Source organism: Lithobates pipiens, unplaced genomic scaffold (genome assembly GCF_037356315.1).
Source record: "Lithobates pipiens isolate NorthernLeopardFrog02 unplaced genomic scaffold, aLitPip1_a1.2 Scaffold_13, whole genome shotgun sequence".
NCBI classification, from domain to species: domain Eukaryota; kingdom Metazoa; phylum Chordata; class Amphibia; order Anura; family Ranidae; genus Lithobates; species Lithobates pipiens.
In genome coordinates, this window is record NW_027507718.1 from 197,571,559 (window position 1) to 197,588,503 (window position 16,945).

At 42.1% G+C, this 16,945-nt stretch overlaps 1 protein-coding gene across 1 annotated transcript in view; it reads left to right on the plus strand.

Moving 5' to 3' along the window:
• Positions 1-16,945, plus strand: part of DNAH6 (dynein axonemal heavy chain 6) — a 418,858-nt gene that overhangs the window by 263,879 nt on the left and 138,034 nt on the right. Inside the window, exons 46-47 of the mRNA XM_077476093.1 lie at positions 3,804-4,035; positions 12,581-12,733. Of these exons, the coding sequence (XP_077332219.1) occupies positions 3,804-4,035; positions 12,581-12,733 (385 nt within the window). The remainder of the gene's footprint in view (positions 1-3,803; positions 4,036-12,580; positions 12,734-16,945) is intronic.

Genomic DNA, 16,945 nt, shown 5'->3' on the forward strand with positions numbered 1-16,945 from the left:
AGTCGGAATTTCCGACAGAAAATGTGCGATCGGATCATGTTGTCGAAAAATCCGATTGTGTTTGGGCTCCATCTGACTTTTTCAGTTGGAATTTACGACACACAAAGTTTGAGAGCAGCTAAAATTTTCTGACAACAAAATCCGATCGTTTAAATTCCGATCTTGCATACTGGCCCATTTATAGTCCCGACGTACGTGTTGTACGTCACCTCGTTAAGAACGATCGGATTTTCTGACAACTTTGTCCGACCATGTGTATGCAAGACAAGTTTGGCACAAAATCTGTTGGGAAAAAATCTGATGAATTTTGTTGTTGGGATGTCCGACCGTGTATACAAGGCATTACAAGCTCATGTGGATTTATCATGTACTGAAAGCCTGCAATTCATCTTCTTACCCATAAGGCAGACTTATAGGTAGCAGTGTGATCGGAAGCCACTGTGAATTCCCCTTTTATTTACTTACAGTATCTGATAAAAGTGAGTACACCCCTCACATTTTTGTAAATATTTTATTTTATCTTTTCATGTGACAACACTGAAGAAATGACACTTTGCTACAATGTAAAGTTGTGAGTGTACAGCTTGTATAACTGTGTAAATTTACTGTCCCCTCAAAATAACTCAACACATAACCATTAATGTTGAAACTGCTGGCAATAAAAGAGAGATGCCTCTAAGTGAAAATGTCCTAATTGGGCCATTTTCCCTCCCCGGCGTCATGCGACCCCGATGTCAAGATCTCAGGTGTGAATGGGGAGCAAGTGGGTTAAATTTGGTGTTATTGCTCTCACACTCTCATACTGGTCACTGGAAGTTCAACATGGCACCTCATGACAAAGAACTTTCTGAGGATCGGATGGCCTAGGCTATAAAAAGATTGCCAAGACCCTGAAACTGAGCTGCAGCACAGTGTTCAAGACCATACAGCGGTTTAAACTCGACAGGTTCCTCTCAGAACAGGCCTCACCATGGTCGACCAAAGAATTTGAAAGCACGTGCTCCGCATCATATTCAGAGGTTTTCTTTGGGAAATAGTCGTATATGTGCTGCCAGCATTGCTGCAGAGGTTTAAGGGGTGGGGGGTCAGCCTGTCAGTGCTCAGACCATACGCCACACACTGCATCAAAATGGTCTGCATGGCTGTTGTCCCAGAAGAAACCCTCTTCTAAAGACGATGCACAAGAAAGCCTGCAAACAGTTTGCCGAAGACAAGCACCAGCAAGACTAAGGACATGGATTACTGGAACCATGTCCTGTGATCTGATGAGACCAAGATAAACTTATTAGGTTCAGATGGTGTCAAGCGTGTGTGGCAGCAACCAGGTGAGGATACAAAGACAAGTGTGTCTTGCCTACAGTCAAGCATGGTGGTGGGAGTGTCATGGTCTGGGACTGCATGAGTGCTGCTGGCACTGGGGAGCTACAGTTCATTGAGGGAACTATGAATGCCAACATGTACTGTGACATAGAAAAATAGCAAATAACACAATTCTGAACAACAGTTCACATCAAATGCTATAGCAGCGCTCTTGTCAGTCCATTACAACTAGTCCAGCATTCGTATGATTGATTCTTTAAAATATAGTAGGATGATAATGCTAAATACAGTTCAGAGTATAGAAGGTGGTCCTAGTAGATATTTCTTTAGCCGTGCACCAATCTACCAGTCATACACCACGTGTATCACTCTCCCCAAAGGGGTTTAGTCTCACCAGATAACTGAAAATCATAAGCCTTATAAACAGTGAAATATCATCCACAGTAGGATTGGTTAGGGTTGCAGGTCACTCCATAGGCATAAAATCATGAAAAAATAAATTCCACATAGTGTGATCCTGTATATGAATTTTATTCACACCTCCTACAGATTACACTTACAAGCAGTCAATAAAAATAAGCATAAATGTTAGCATAGTCATCAGTCCGCTGAGCAGAAAACCGTCTGTGCCGATTACACATCCTCATTGTTTTTTCTGGTTAGCTCTCGCTGACCGTGACATGCATGTACATACTGAAGCCGAACATGATCCCCTCCCTTCGGAGACTGGGCCACAGGACAGTATTCCAACATGATAACAACCCCAAACACACCTCCAAGACGACGACTGCCTTGCTAAAGAAGCTGAGGGTAAAGGTAATGGACTGGCCAAGCATTTCTCAAGACCCAAACCCTATTCAGCATCTGTGGGGCATCCTCAAATGGAAGGTGGAGGAGCACAAGGTCTCTGATGTCGTCATGGAGGAGTGGAAGAGGACTCCAGTGGCAACCTGTGAAGCTCTGGTGAACTACATGCTCAAGAGGGTTAAGGCAGTGCTGGAAAATAATAGTGGCCACATAAAATATTGACAGTTTGGGCCCAATTTGGACATTTTCACTTAGGGTGTACTCACTTTTGTTGTCAGCAGTTTAGACATCAATGGCTGAGTGTTGAGTTATTTTGAGGGGACAGCAAATTTACACTGTTATACGAGCTGTACACTCACTACTTTACATTGTAGCAAAGTGTCATTTCTTCAGTGTTGTCACATGAAAAGATATAATAAAATATTTACAAAAATGTGAGGGGTGTACTCACTTTTGTGAGATACTGTATAAAGGAAGCAGGGGATTATAAAGCAGGATTCACTGTCCCAATGATGGAATGTATCTAACAAGAGAATCAACCCAGCCTGGTTGAATGAACTAGCAAATTTTGTCACATTTTTCTTATCTTTATCTGTCAATATTAAGGGTCCTATATTTTAGGATCAATTCCTTGTATTCTCTAGGTGGACTAAAATGTTTTAAAACGTATTTGACGTCTAACCACCCAGAAAAGTATCAATCAGTTGGCAGTCCTTTAAATGTGTATGCTTGGCATGGGATAATACTAATTGGGAATAATAATTAGACAGGGTTTTAAACCTGTCTATTTAGTCTATTCCCAAGTAACTAATTGTCCAAGGGGGTGTCTGCAGTTGTCCTTATATACAGTATATGGCAGGCTGTTGTGCAGGTGCAATCTAAAGTTCTTCCAGGGCCATTACATCTCAGATAGAAGATATAGGTCCCTATGCTGATGGGTTTTTGCTAGTTTCAGGACTGTATCTTTTCCAATACAAATCTAAGGGGATGCAAAGGCAGCTTGAAGGAGGTCAACTGCAGGTCAGAAGTTCAGAAGGAGGTCAATTGCAGGCCAAATACCTACCAAAGCAAGCATTAGGATTTTTTTAATGTAAAAAACATTTGTGCCCTGTACACACAATTGGATTTTCTGACAACAAATGTTGGATGGGAGCTTGTTGGCTGAAAGTCTGACCGTGTGTATGCTCCATCAAACATTTGCTGTCAGACTTTCCGCCAACAAATGTTTGATAGCAGGTTCTCAATTTTCCGTTGTCGGAATTTCCGATCGTGTGTACACAAGTCCGACACACAAAAGTTCATGCCTACTCGGAATCAAGCAGAAGGAGCCGCACTGGCTATTGAACTTACTTTTTCTTGGCTCTCCGTACGTCGTTTGCGTCACCACGTTCGCAATTGTTGGCCAACATTTGTGTGACCGTGTGTATGCAAGGCAAGTTTGAGCCAACAACGTTTGAACAAAAATCCACGGTTTTGTTGGCGGAAAGTCGGATCGTGTGTACGGGCATTCGTCTTTAGAACCGCTTTAATCCCCTCATTGTGTATTCTGCCACTTCTTTAAGGACTTCTACAAACTGTGGGTCCTTGAATAACCTGGGTGGGAGCCCTCTAGACTGTTTACTTAATAAAATGCTTAAACCATTTAGAAAAAGCTTGTTTTTTCTCTTCACCTATAGGATTGCACGCATGATTCGACAGGAAAGAGGGAATGCTCTTCTGGTTGGTGTTGGTGGAACCGGTAAACAGTCTCTAACCAGGCTTGCTGCTCACATGTGTGGATATAAATGCTTTCAGATAGAGCTAAGCCGGGGATACAATTATGATTCTTTCCATGAAGATCTCAGGAAACTTTATAAAATGGCTGGGGTGGAGGACAAGGACATGGTTTTTCTCTTTACCGACACTCAGGTAAAATTCAAGGTCAAATGTTGTGTACATCTGCGACAGTTTTTAAAATTATACAAAGTAGTTGTAAGATCCTGTATTGTGACAACAAAGTAAGAATTGTATTTACCACAATCTGGTATTCTACTGCATTTATTATTTAAATAATTGTATAAACTGGAATTATTCTGAGCTTTCCTTTTATGCTCTGATATTGAATCCCATGCCACGGTTTTACATATTCTTTATTACTTTCCTGGCGGCTGTACGCATAATGTATATGATTTGGCCCTTATTTCAAGCTACCATATACAGTAAATGCTTTACTGTTTTGTGCCAGGAGTTTGCTTAGTTGCACTCCCCCAGCACAGTAACCCTCTCTCACTGACAGTTCCCGCTCATAGAGTGGCAATGGGGAGCCAGTAGGATGGACTTCTGAACAAGTGATTGCTATGAAATGTGGCCATGTAAAAATGAATTTAGCAATATCGTAGTGAATAGTCAGATGGACCAATTTAAAAAGAAAACACCATCATGTGATTTGGACTATACCACTGCTGGAGGGCTGATATATGAAATAAATACCCTTGCATGAAAGATAAAAGATATTTATTTGTTTTGTTTGTAATTTTATATATACATGGGGGCAGACACATTTGCTTGTTAAATTTGCAGGTGCTGTTTCCTATTTAGTAGTGCTGTGTACAGTATATGTGGTATCCCCCATGCACATCAGGAGTAGGAGACATTTTTGGGGTTGTTTTTTGGGTAGTGGGTCATGATAATTGCCTAAAAAATACAGCTTACTTGAAAAAATATTTAATTTGAATTAATTTCAATTGTAAGCCAGTAATCCTTGATAATAAAACACAATCTGATGAAAACTCATAACATTTACCACTAAACAAAGGCACAATATGTTCTAAAAACTCTATAATTCATCTAGATACACAAACTAGTTCCTAAGATTTGTACAGATTCGTACAGCTTTCCTAACACATGCCAAAGTTAGTTTAGATATTGAAGTACTGTATGTTTCAGCTTTTGCAGTTAAATTTGAGAATCCCCCCCACTATGTTTGTTGTGTGTTCCCATTCATATCCCAAACAATTTTTTTAAATATGTTTTACCTTTCTATTTTTTTTTCTTTGGGGCATGTGTATACATAGGCCTCTATAATCAACTTCTAAATAGTTTGTAAAGTGCATTTAGGGGGCAGAATAAGGTTTTTTTTAAGTGCAATAACAAAAAAAGGACTACTCAAGCCTTGTGAGCTTTAACTTTTTTGTTAGAAGAGTGTACGTAGCTAGTTCAGAACTGATAATGAAGATCTCCCAGCACATACAGGGTTAATTATTAGACATGTGCAATTAGTTTTGTTCCAAATTAGTTTTTTAACGAATTCTGACAAATTAGGTAAATCCGAAATTTCCAAATTTTCTGAATTTCTGAATTTTCACATTTTGGAAATTCGGAATAGGTTAAGAGGTTAACACTAGGGGCAGTGAAGGAGTTAAGTGTGTCCTAGTTTGTGTTCTAACTGAAGGGGAGAGGGGACTGTGCAGGGAAGATAACAAATCGCTGGTAATACTCTGTATGAACAGACGATCTGTCACATCTCCCCCTCAGAGAACCCGAAACTGTGTGTTCTCTGTGACTCAGCGGTGTTCGCGGGAGCCCAGCGGCGATCGAAACTCACATCGGTTGGGGGGGTGAGGGGGGACTCCCCCCCTCCCGCCACCCTCCGGTGCTTCTACCGACTCACAGGATGGTGATCATAGAGATTTCCGGCGGACCAGATGGAGTCTCTATGATCGTTCGAAGGCCGGGGGCGGTGTTATGACGTCACGCCCGGCCTCTGCATTCAAATAACGGCGGCGCCTCAGCTGGGAAGCCGTGATCGTTTTTTATTTTTTATTTTAGGCTTCCCAGCCTAGAGGTGAGATGTGGGGTCCTATTGACCTCATATCTCACTGTAAATAGGTCCGATCATGCCATATTCCTATTACAAGGGATGTTGAGCTTGTACGCAGAAGCTAATGCATACGTAAGTCCCACCCACATATGAAAACGGTGTTCAAACCACTCATGTGAGGTATCGCCATGAACGTTAGAGCGAGAACAATAATTCTAGCCCTAGACCTCCTGGAACTCAAAACATGTAACCAGTAAAAAAATTTAAAGCGTCGCCTATGGGGATTTTTTTAAATACCAAAGTTTGGCGCCATTCCACGAGCGCGTGCAATTTTGAAGCGTGACATGTTGGGTATCTATTTACGCGGCGTATCTTCATCTTTCACATTATGCAAAAAAATTGGGCTAACTTTACTTTTTTTTTTAAAGCATGAAACTGTTTTTTTTTTCTGAAAAAAACTTGTTCGAAAAATTGCTGCGCAAATACCATGTGAGATACGAAGTTGCAACAACCGCCATTGTATTCTTTAGGATCTTTGCTAAAAAAACCATATATAATGTTTGGGGGTTCTATGTAATTTTCTAGCAAAAAAATTATGAATTTTACATGTAGGAGAAAAATGTCAGAATTGGCCTGGATAGGAAGTGGTTAAACATCAGCAGCTACAGTATTTGAAACTGCTGGTTTTCATTTTTTTTTTTCGTGAAGTGTGAAGGGAAGATCCGCTTTAACAAATGCTAAGTACCGGTAGGTATATTATCCCAATTTGTCTGCAAAAGTGGAAATACTATATACTGTAGGTTTTTTTTTGCCCTTCCTCCTTTTCAAAGCTTTTTTCATTTTAAAAAATAATTTAAAAAAACATAAAAAAAAAAAAAAGAGATAGAATGTTTGGGCTAAAATAAGTACTGCAATTACACATGGAAAAAATAAAAGGCATTTCCAAAAATCCTTTTCTCATTAAAGAATTGTGTCACATACTACTTTGTTATAAATGAAAGAATGATCAAACCATTTAGCAGTGTCAGCCCTAGATGCGGTCTACAGGTTAAACATTAACATCAATGATGTGCATAATCACATGGCACTGGTGGGCTTATTTAAAATACATAAAAAATGTTCAAAGTAATGTAAAGCAACCAGTGAGAATTAACATTTCACTGATGTGACCGCTAGAAACCAAAATCGTATTGCATGCTATGACCCTGTATGTTGCATATTTTAATTACTCTCTGTAATTCATTTTAACTAGGCCTGGCTGTTTTCTCCAGAACTAAATATACTTATACTTTGCTTTTGGCTGGTATATTATCCAGTTTCAAGATGCATTTTATGACGTGAAAGGATGCTCTTTAATCTGTTGTATTATTCATCTATATTACTGCATTTTTTGTTAAAATACTGTATATTTATAAGACTGTACGAAGAGATGTAGAAAATGATGTAGAAAAGTATATCTCTTGTCTTTGTTATCTTACCATATATTTATAGGAACGTATTAATGTAAATATAATACAGAGCAGACCTGCGAACCTGTCATAGGCTGCATACACACTTCTTACCCCTGCATTGTGGTCCTTTAGTATTTCAGTTGAAGAAAGCCACAGAGGCCTGTATGTTACTAAAAATAGTCGTTGAATAGTTTAGAAAATGTTTTCTTACACTGTGTTTTGAAAGTATTTATTTTTTAGAATACACTATGGGGTTGATTTACTAAAACTGGAGAGTGCAAAATCATATGGTACACTATATTACCAAAAGTATTGCGAAGCCTGCCTTTACTTTATGAACTATAATGGCATTCCAGTCTTATGCCCTGTACAAACGATAGGATTTTCCGACAACAAATGTTGGATGTGAGCTTGTTGCCCACGTGTATGCTCCATAATTTCCGCCAACAAATGTTTGAGAGCAGGTTCTCAAATTCTGAACGTGTGTACACAATTCCAACGCACAAAAGTCCAAGCATGCTCGGAATCAAGGAGAAGAGCCGCATTGGCTATTGAACTTAATTTTTTTCGGCTCATCGTACGTGTTGTACGTCACCACATTCTTGGTGTTTGGAATTTGTGTGACCATGTGTATGCAAGGCAAGTTTGAACCAACATCCTTTGGAAAAAAATCCACGGTTTTGTTGTCGGAATATCCTATCGCGTGTACAGGACATTAGTCTGGTAGGGTTCAATATTGAGTTGGTCCTCCATTTGCAGCTATCACAACTTCAACTCTCCTGGGAAGGCTGTCCACAAGGTTTCAGAGTATGTCTATGGGAATATTTGACCATTCTTCCAGAACCGCATTTATTAGGTCAGGCATTGATGTTGAACGAGAAGGCCTGGCTCAAAGTCTCCACTCAAATTCATCCCAAAGGTGTTCTGTAGGTTTGAAGTCGGGACTCTGTGCAGGCCAGTCAAGTTCTTCCACCTCAAACTCACTCATCCATGTCTTTATGGACCTTGATTTGTGCACTGGTCTAAATCATTTGATGGAGGATGGATTATGTTGAGGGTGGTTTTTCAGGGGTTTGGCTTGGACCCTTAATTCCAGTGGAGAGAACTCTTAAGGCGTCAGCATACCAAGACATTTTGGACAATCTCATGCTCCTCACTTTGTGGGAACAGTTTGGGGATGACCCCTTCCTGTTCCAACATAACTGCACAACAGCGCACAAGTAAGGTCCACAAAGACATGGATGAGTGAGTTTAGGGTGGAGGAGCCTCACCAATGCCCATCAATGCGGCCTCACCAATGCCCATCAATGCGGCCTCACCAATGCCCATCAATGCGGCCTCACCAATGCCCATCAGCGCAGCCTCATCAGTGCCCATCAGCGCAGCCACACCAGTGCCCATCAGCGCAGCCACACCAGTGCCCATTAATGCAGCCTGATCACTGCCCATTGGTGCAGCCATACCAGTGCCCATTAATGCAGCCTGATCAGTGCCCATTAGCGCAGCCACACCAGTGTCCATTAATGCAGCCTGAACGGTGCCTATTAATGCAGCCTGATCAGTGCCCATCAGCGCACCCTCATCAGTACCCATCAGCGCAGCCACACCAGTGCCCATTAATGCAGCCTGATCACTGCCCATTGGTGCAGCCACACCAGTGCCCATTAATGCAGCCTGATCAGTGCCCATCAGCGCATCCACACCAGTGTCCATTAATGCAGCCTGAACAGTGTCCATCAATGCAGCCTGATCAGCGCCCATCAGCGCAGCCACACCAGTGTCCATTAATGCAGCCACACCAGTGCCCATTTATGCAGCCTCACAGGTGCCCATTAGTGCAGCCTAATCAGTGCCCATCAGAGCAGCCACACCAGTGCCCATTAATGCATCCCGATCAGTGCCCATCAGTGCAGCCACACCAGTGCCCATTAATGCAGCCTGATCAGTGCCCATCAGAGCAGCCACACCAGTGCCCATTAATGCAGTGTTTGTCCTGCAGGTGGTTCCTCTGGAGCTGGGAGACCAGGAGCAGCTGTGCACTACTGGTACTTATGGTCCTCTCCCTTCCTCCTGGGCACCACAAAGCTTGGTAACTAGGACTGGAGGAAACTGGGGAGGGGTGAGGTGAGCGGATGGGGACTCCAAAATCCTGTCCACCAATCAGTTAATCTCCTGACTCCCGCTGTGTAGCTGCTTAGAAAAAAACTTAGAAGTGGAAAAAATACTGCGCTCTTAATCTAAAAAATAAAAGATATATAAAATCACCTACATTTCTGAAGCTGCAGCTACTAAGATGTGATACACATCAAAATATCAATACGCAAAAATGTGTAGCTGCGCTATCTAAATGCTCCCACCCAGCTGTGTTTAGATGACTAATGTTATTGCAACATACAAACCATCACCGTAATCAATAAAGTGAATAGAAAAAAACTTCTCTGGGTCTCTCCTCTGTTCAGTGGGGGCCGGTGGACAGAAAGCGGATTAATCTGCAGCAGCACTCTTGGCCGGCTACAGTGTACTGATATAGCACAAGACGGTCTTCAACTGTGTAGTGAGCTGCTGTGGATTAATCGGCCCAAAGCCAAAAGTGATGAAATAGTCCGATTTCTGTCCCCCGGCCCCCACTGAACACAGGGGGCCTGGAGAAGTTTTTTTTCTAAACAGCTACACAGCAGGTGATTAGCTTATGGACAGGGTTTGGGAGTCCCCACTCACTCTACCTTTGCTGTCACTGAAACCCTCCCACTGAGCCATCGGCCCACTGGAAAACTCCCAGTAGTAACAATGGCCAGTACATGCCTGTCTGGAAGAAGGGTCGAACATTCCCATTGACACACTCCTAAACCTTGTGGACAGCCTTCCCAGAGGAGTTGAAGCTGTTATAGCTGCAAAAGATGGGCCAACTCAATATTGAACCCTACGGACTAAGACTGTGATGCCATTAAAGTTTATGTGCATGTAAAGGCAGGCATCTCAATATGTTTGGTAATATAGTGTATGTGAATGGTGTATGGTATGGTATGTGCCGCTATGATCTTGATATAATGTTGTATAATCAGTGATCAGCTGTCTAGTAAAAATTATTTGAGCTGCTCTACAGCCACCTGGTCACTTTTTAGGCACCAAAAAAGGCTCCCTTCCCCTCCCGCAGTTGCCCACGGTAGACTGTTGTACACAGCCAGGATCCTTTCACACAAGGGAGATGGAGGGCAATTCCCCATGATGATTCTGGAAGTCAGGGGTGTTGCTAGGTCTACAAAAGATCTGGGGCTAGAGCCCATAGTAAAGAAAGTCATATGCTTGGGCGGGCATACACATGTATATAATGTGTGTGTGTGTGTATACATGTCCCCAGAGAGCCCCCCAGTTACATAAGGGCCCCCGGAGAGCCTCCTCTCCCCTTGGGGACCCCTGCTTAGACACAGGGCTATGGGCCCCAGATTCGGGGCTATAGCTCAAAAGCCACCCCCTAGCGATGCCACTGCTGGAAGTAATGAGAATTTTGTCATTGTTGGTTTCAGAGCTGTCATTTCTTGGCAGCCAGAGAAGCAGTTAATCATGCTTGGCTAGCTGTTTTGGAGGACAGGGGAGACATTAGGTCTAATAAACCCCTGATGTCTCCATAAGGAGGACCTGTCACTGGCCAAAGCTATCACATAGGAGCCTTGTGATCGCAGTAAAGTTAAATGGTAAAAAAAATTAATCAAATCAAACAAACAATAATTTAATTTTTTTTTCAAAAGCAGCTCCACCCCCCACCCACACATACATGGACATGCAGGCACATGCGTAGATCCTGCACGGGTATGTACTGTAAACAGTAATTGCACTGAGGTATCATCGCAAACCTCAGAGTGAGAGCATTCGTTTTAGGGCCATCATTAATTTTTAACTCTAAACTAATAACCTATAAGGCATCCTATGAACAATTTTCAGTACTGTAATGTATTGCCATGTCTTTGCATGCAATTTTGAGTCCTGTTATATTATTATGTTGTGTCTGTGTGCACTAAAATTAATTTTAGAGTATTTTTCCTGAAAATCTGTCTTTGGTAAATTTGGTAAATTTGGTGCTTCATAAAAAATTTCAACAACCACTATTTTTTTTCCCCAGGGTCCTTGCTTTCAGAAAATATATAATATTTAGGGATTCTAGGTAATTTTCTAGCAACAAATGATTATTTTAACTTGTGTGAAAAATTAATAAGCAGGTGGTTAAAGTGGACCTTTTTAAACCCGCTAGAATCTCTAGAATCTAAATCTAGTGGTGCCCCATATTCTGCTTCATCGGCTGTTTAAATAGTATCCCATGTTTCCACAAAATGTGCAGTGTAAGCAACTAAATCAATGCAAATGCCTATATGTAAATATTGACATTTTGCAAAATGTCAGAAGCTAAGTTCTCATTTCTACCTCTAACCATTCATCTTGACAGCTGAGGTATGCATAATGCAGTGATGCAAGACTGTCACAGGAAAAGGTGACGTTTTTTTTTTGATGTGCAGGCTGTATTTGACAGCCTGACTTCACCTTCTCTATAGTGGTCCAAAATGGCAGTGCCTTGTGGAGAAATAGGTGGGTCTCTCTCTGGAGACTACTGGAACATAGATTTTCTTCACTTATTGTGAAACAGTCAGTTGTTCATAAAAGTGGTAAATGTTTCTGTAAATGCTGCCAAAATATGTTTGCTTTAGGCTGGGTTCACACCTGTGTGAATTGGGGTGGATTTCCCTGCATCCAATTCTCATAGCAGGAGATTGTGACCGTCTCTCTATGGAGCCGGTTCACACATCTCCGTGGCGGCTGCGTTGCAAATTGCACAGGAGCCCTGTGCGTCTTTAGTTTCAGGTCCAAATTCAGCCCAAAATTCAGGCTGAAATCAGACCCAAAATGGTGAATGGAGATGTACCAGACTCATGATTGGAGCCGCATGTGAAGATAGTGTGAACCCAGGCTTAAGGCAGTCGACTAATAAAATGCAGTATACCTTTAGGGGATACAACTTGAATTTGAGTGGCTTCAAGTTGCTAACAAATGCACCTCTACATAAGCCCTTAGAGCTAATCTACTTAGCTGCCAATCTGGGACAATATATGTAAATGCTCAAAACGTGAAATGTTTACATTTTGGTGTGGGATTCTCTAAACATTTAGAAAATTGCTGTTTTGTGTATCTCAACAAAATTCTCTGAAACCCATAGATTGTCGTTGAAGAATTCCTTGAAGACATAAATAACATGCTTAATTCCGGGGAGGTGCCAAACTTGTTTGAGAAAGATGAGTTGGAGTTTGTATTGGCTGCAACTAGACCAAAAGCAAAGGAGGCAGGAATACCCGAAGGAAACCGAGATGAGGTAACCAGTTTGGAAATGCTTGCTTGTCATCGTTGGTTTAGCAGATGCAGTAACATATACCTGTACTATCGCAGTGGACATAATAACTGCCTCTTTTACCTTTATTGTAGCTAACGGAAGCTCCATCATAATGTAGTTATTAGTTTTACCTGGCTTTAATGTTCACAAGTTTATCAAAATGTCTGTCTATAATATTTAATATATAGATGTTGTTTTGCCTCAAGGCCCAGAGCAGGAGTTATTCTACCTCCACATTTTTATTGTGATTTCCAGTATGTATATGAACATTTTTAACTGAAACTCCATGATAGAACTGTAAAGCAATACAATATCACTTACTTTTGTAGTAGTATCCACTGTATTTGGTCATAAATTAACATGCCAAATTTTATAGCAACGTGTGAATGCAGTTTTTATGACATTGAAAGTATGGGTCTGACAAGTGCATGTTTTAGAGAGTTGGGGAAGATGCCAGAAGAGAGGGAGAGATTGAAGATATGGATTAGAGAGTGTAGCATAGAGCCAGAGGGTAAACGTAGCATTTGTGAGGGAACAGGATCCAGAGGGCAGCTGGTAAGGTGGACATTAGCAAGTAGTTTAGCAACCTCGTCTATAGTGGTGGGGTTGAAAGAGGGAAGCAATGATCGTGCCTGTGGGCATGAAGTGTAAAGCGTCGAGGGTATCAGAACAGTAGAGATCTTTTCACAAACTGTATCAATCTTCCGTTTGAAGTGATTGGCGATCTCCTGGGCAGTGAGTGAGTTGGCAGGTGGAAGCGGGGGAGGACAGAGTAGAGAGTTGAAGGCAGAGAAGAGTTAATGGGGACGAGATGATAAATTGCTAATGAGAGTGATACAATAGGTCTAATTGGCAGTGAGGAGGCTGGAATTGTATTTTTGGAGGGAAGATTTATATTGGTTGAAATCTCTCTGAGACTAATGCCTTGTACACACGGTCGGACATTTCGACAACAAAATCCCTCAGATTTTTCCCGACGGATTTTGTCCGAAACTAGTTTTGCATACACATGGTCGCACAAAATTGTTGGAAAATCCGTTCGGAATGAGGTGACGTTTGTAACGTACGACGGAACTATGTAGAGGCCAGTAGCCAATAGCTTTCATCTCCAAATTTTTTCTGAGCATGCATGGCACTTTGTGCGTCGGAATTCTCTACATTGGAAAAAGTCTGATCGGATTTTGTTGTCGGAAAATTTTAGATCCTGCTCTCAAACTTTTTCCGTCGGAAATTCCAACAGAAAAAGTCAGATTTTCCGACAACATAAAAAAAAAAGCCCACACACAATCGTATTTTCCGACAACATAATCCGATCGGACTTTTTCCATCGGAATTTTCGACCATGTGTATGGGGCATTAGTCTTAAGCCACAGGCACTCGTGAACATGACTAAGTTTTTTCAGACTTCTATTATCATCTGTTTGCCAAGCTTAAAGGGGTCAGGGACTGATTCTGTGTGTAGTGAGGGGTGCCATTGAGTCCAGTGAGGCTAGAAGTGAGGTGTTGTAGACTGAAGTGGCTAGGTTGGTGCAGGATAGGGGTGAGATTTTGTCATAGAGGTTGTCGGTAGCAGAGTAGAGAAGAGAAGGGTTGAGATGACGTAGGTTTCTGGGGGTAACTTTTAGGTGGTTGGAGGGAGAGGAGGTGGAGGAGAGGGAGAGAGAGAAACTAATAAGGTGGTGATCAAAGAGAGGGAACGGATAGTTGGAGAAGTTGCATGGAGTGCAAAGGTGAGAAAACAAGGTCAAGGGTATTGCCTTCGGAGTGAGTAGGAGCATGTATACCCTGCTTCAGGTCAAAGGATTATGTTAGGCTGAGAAGTTTGGAAGTGACAGGAGTGCTAGTATTAATAATGATGTTTAAGTCCCCGAGAATGATTGTGGGGATTTCAGAAGAAAGAAAGTAGGGTAGCCAGGCAGAGAAGTCATCAAGAAAGGTTGATTCTGGTCCAGGGGGCCTGTAGATCACAGCTATGCTTAGAGAAACTGGAGTGTAAAGATGAATGCAGTGTGTTTCAAAAGAGGAGAGTGACATACAGTGGGTCAAATATAGTATTTAGTCAGCCACCAATTGTGCAAGTTCTCCCACTTAAAAAGATGAGAGAGGCCTGTAATTGTCATCATAGGTATAGCTCAACTATGAGAGAGAAAATGTGGAAACAAATCCAGACAATCACATTGTCTGATTTTTGAAAGAATTTATTTGCAAATTATGGTGGAATATAAGTATTTTGTCACCTACGAACAACCAAGATTTCTGGCTCTCACAGACCTGTATCTTCTTCTTTAAGAGTCTCCTCTGTCCTCCACTCTCCTGTATTAATGGCACCTGTTTAAATTTGTTATCAGTAAAAAAAGACACCTGTTCACAACCTCAAACAGTCACAGTCCAGACTCCACTATGGTGAAGACCAAAGAGCTGTTGAAGGACACCATAAACAAATTTGTAGACCTGCACCAGGCTGAGAAGACTGAATCTGCAGTAGGCAAGCAGCTTAATGTGCAGAAATCAACTGTGGGAGCAATAATTATAAAATGGAAGACATACAAGACCACTGATAATCTCCCTCGATCTGCGGCTCCACTCAAGATCTCACCCTGTGGGGTCAAAATGCAAGAATGGTGAGAAAAAATCACAGAACCACACAGGGGGATAATGAATAACCTGCAGAGAGCTGGGATCAACGTAACAAATGCTACCATCAGTAACACACGCTAGGGACTCAGATCCTGCAGTGCCAGATGTGACCCCCTGCTTAAGCCAGTACATGTCCGGGCCCGTCTGAGGTTTGCTAGTGAGCATTTGGATGATCCAGAAGAGGATTGGGAGAATGTCATATGGTCAGATGAAACCAAAGTAGTACTGTTTTGTAGAAACACAACTCTACTGTAAAGCATGGGGGTGGCAACATCATGCTTTGGGGCTGTTTCTCTGCAAAGGGAACAGGATGACAGATCCATGTACATGAAAGAATGAATGGGGCCATGTATTGTGAGATTTTGAGTGTAAACCCCCTCCCATCCACAAGGGCATTGAAGATGAAATGTGACTGGGTCTTTTAGCATGACAGTGATCCCAAACACACCGCCCGGGCAACGAAGAGTGACTTCGTAAGAAGCATTTCAAGGTCCTGGAGTTGCCTAGCCAGTCTCCAGATCTCAACCCCATAGAAAACCTTTGGAGGGAGTTGAATATTCGCGTTGCCAGACGACAGCCCCAAAACATCACTGCTCTAGAGGAGATTTGCATGGAGGAATGGGCCAACATACCAGCAACAGTGTGTGATAACCTTGTGAAGACTTAGAGAAAACATGTGACCTCTGTCATTGCCAACAAAGGATATATAACAAAGTATCGAGATGAACTTTTGATATTGACTAAATACTTATTTTCCATCATAATTTGCAAATAAATTCTTTCAAAATTCAGACTATGTGATTGTCTGGATTTGTTTCCACATTTTGTCTCTCATAGTTGAGGTATACCTATGATGACAATTACAGGCCTCTCTCATCTTTTTAAGTGGGAGAACTTGCACAATTGGTGGCTGACTAAATACTTTTTTGTCCCACTGTAGAGGGAGGTGGGTGTAGTAACTGAAAGGTGCTATGTGGGGCTAGAAGGATTCTGACACCTCCTACCTTACATCCACTGGATCTGGGGGAGTGAGTCCAGAGAAGACCACTATGGGATAGGGCAACAGAAGACGCAGTGTTGGATTCGTGGAGCCAGGTAGGTTAAATGAGTTGGAAATAAAGAGGTCACGGAGAGAGGTGAATTTGTTGCAGACAGAGCGGGAGTTCTAAATTGTGTTGATTGTGGCTGCTACCAGAGGATGCAGGGTGATGGGTGCATGGGGTACAGTTAAATGATAGAGGCCCGGGTTTTGGCAATATATCTCCAGAGGTTAGGAGAAGCAGGAGAGTGAGAGAGGTAATATGGGAGTGGGATTTATATGAAGGGACATGGTCCAAGGTCTTGGAGATGTTTAGTGTGTGTGGATTTAGAATTAGCAGGAATTGGTGGATGCAGTAATAAGGAGAGGACAGAAGTGAGGGTGATATGTATATGCTGTGGGGGGAGAAGAGGGGTGAAGGAGTAATAGTTTAAGGATAGAGGACACAGCTGTCAAAAGGAGTGGTAGAGAGTGAACGTTACAAGGAGAAGGAGCTGAAGGGGTAAACAAGGTCACCT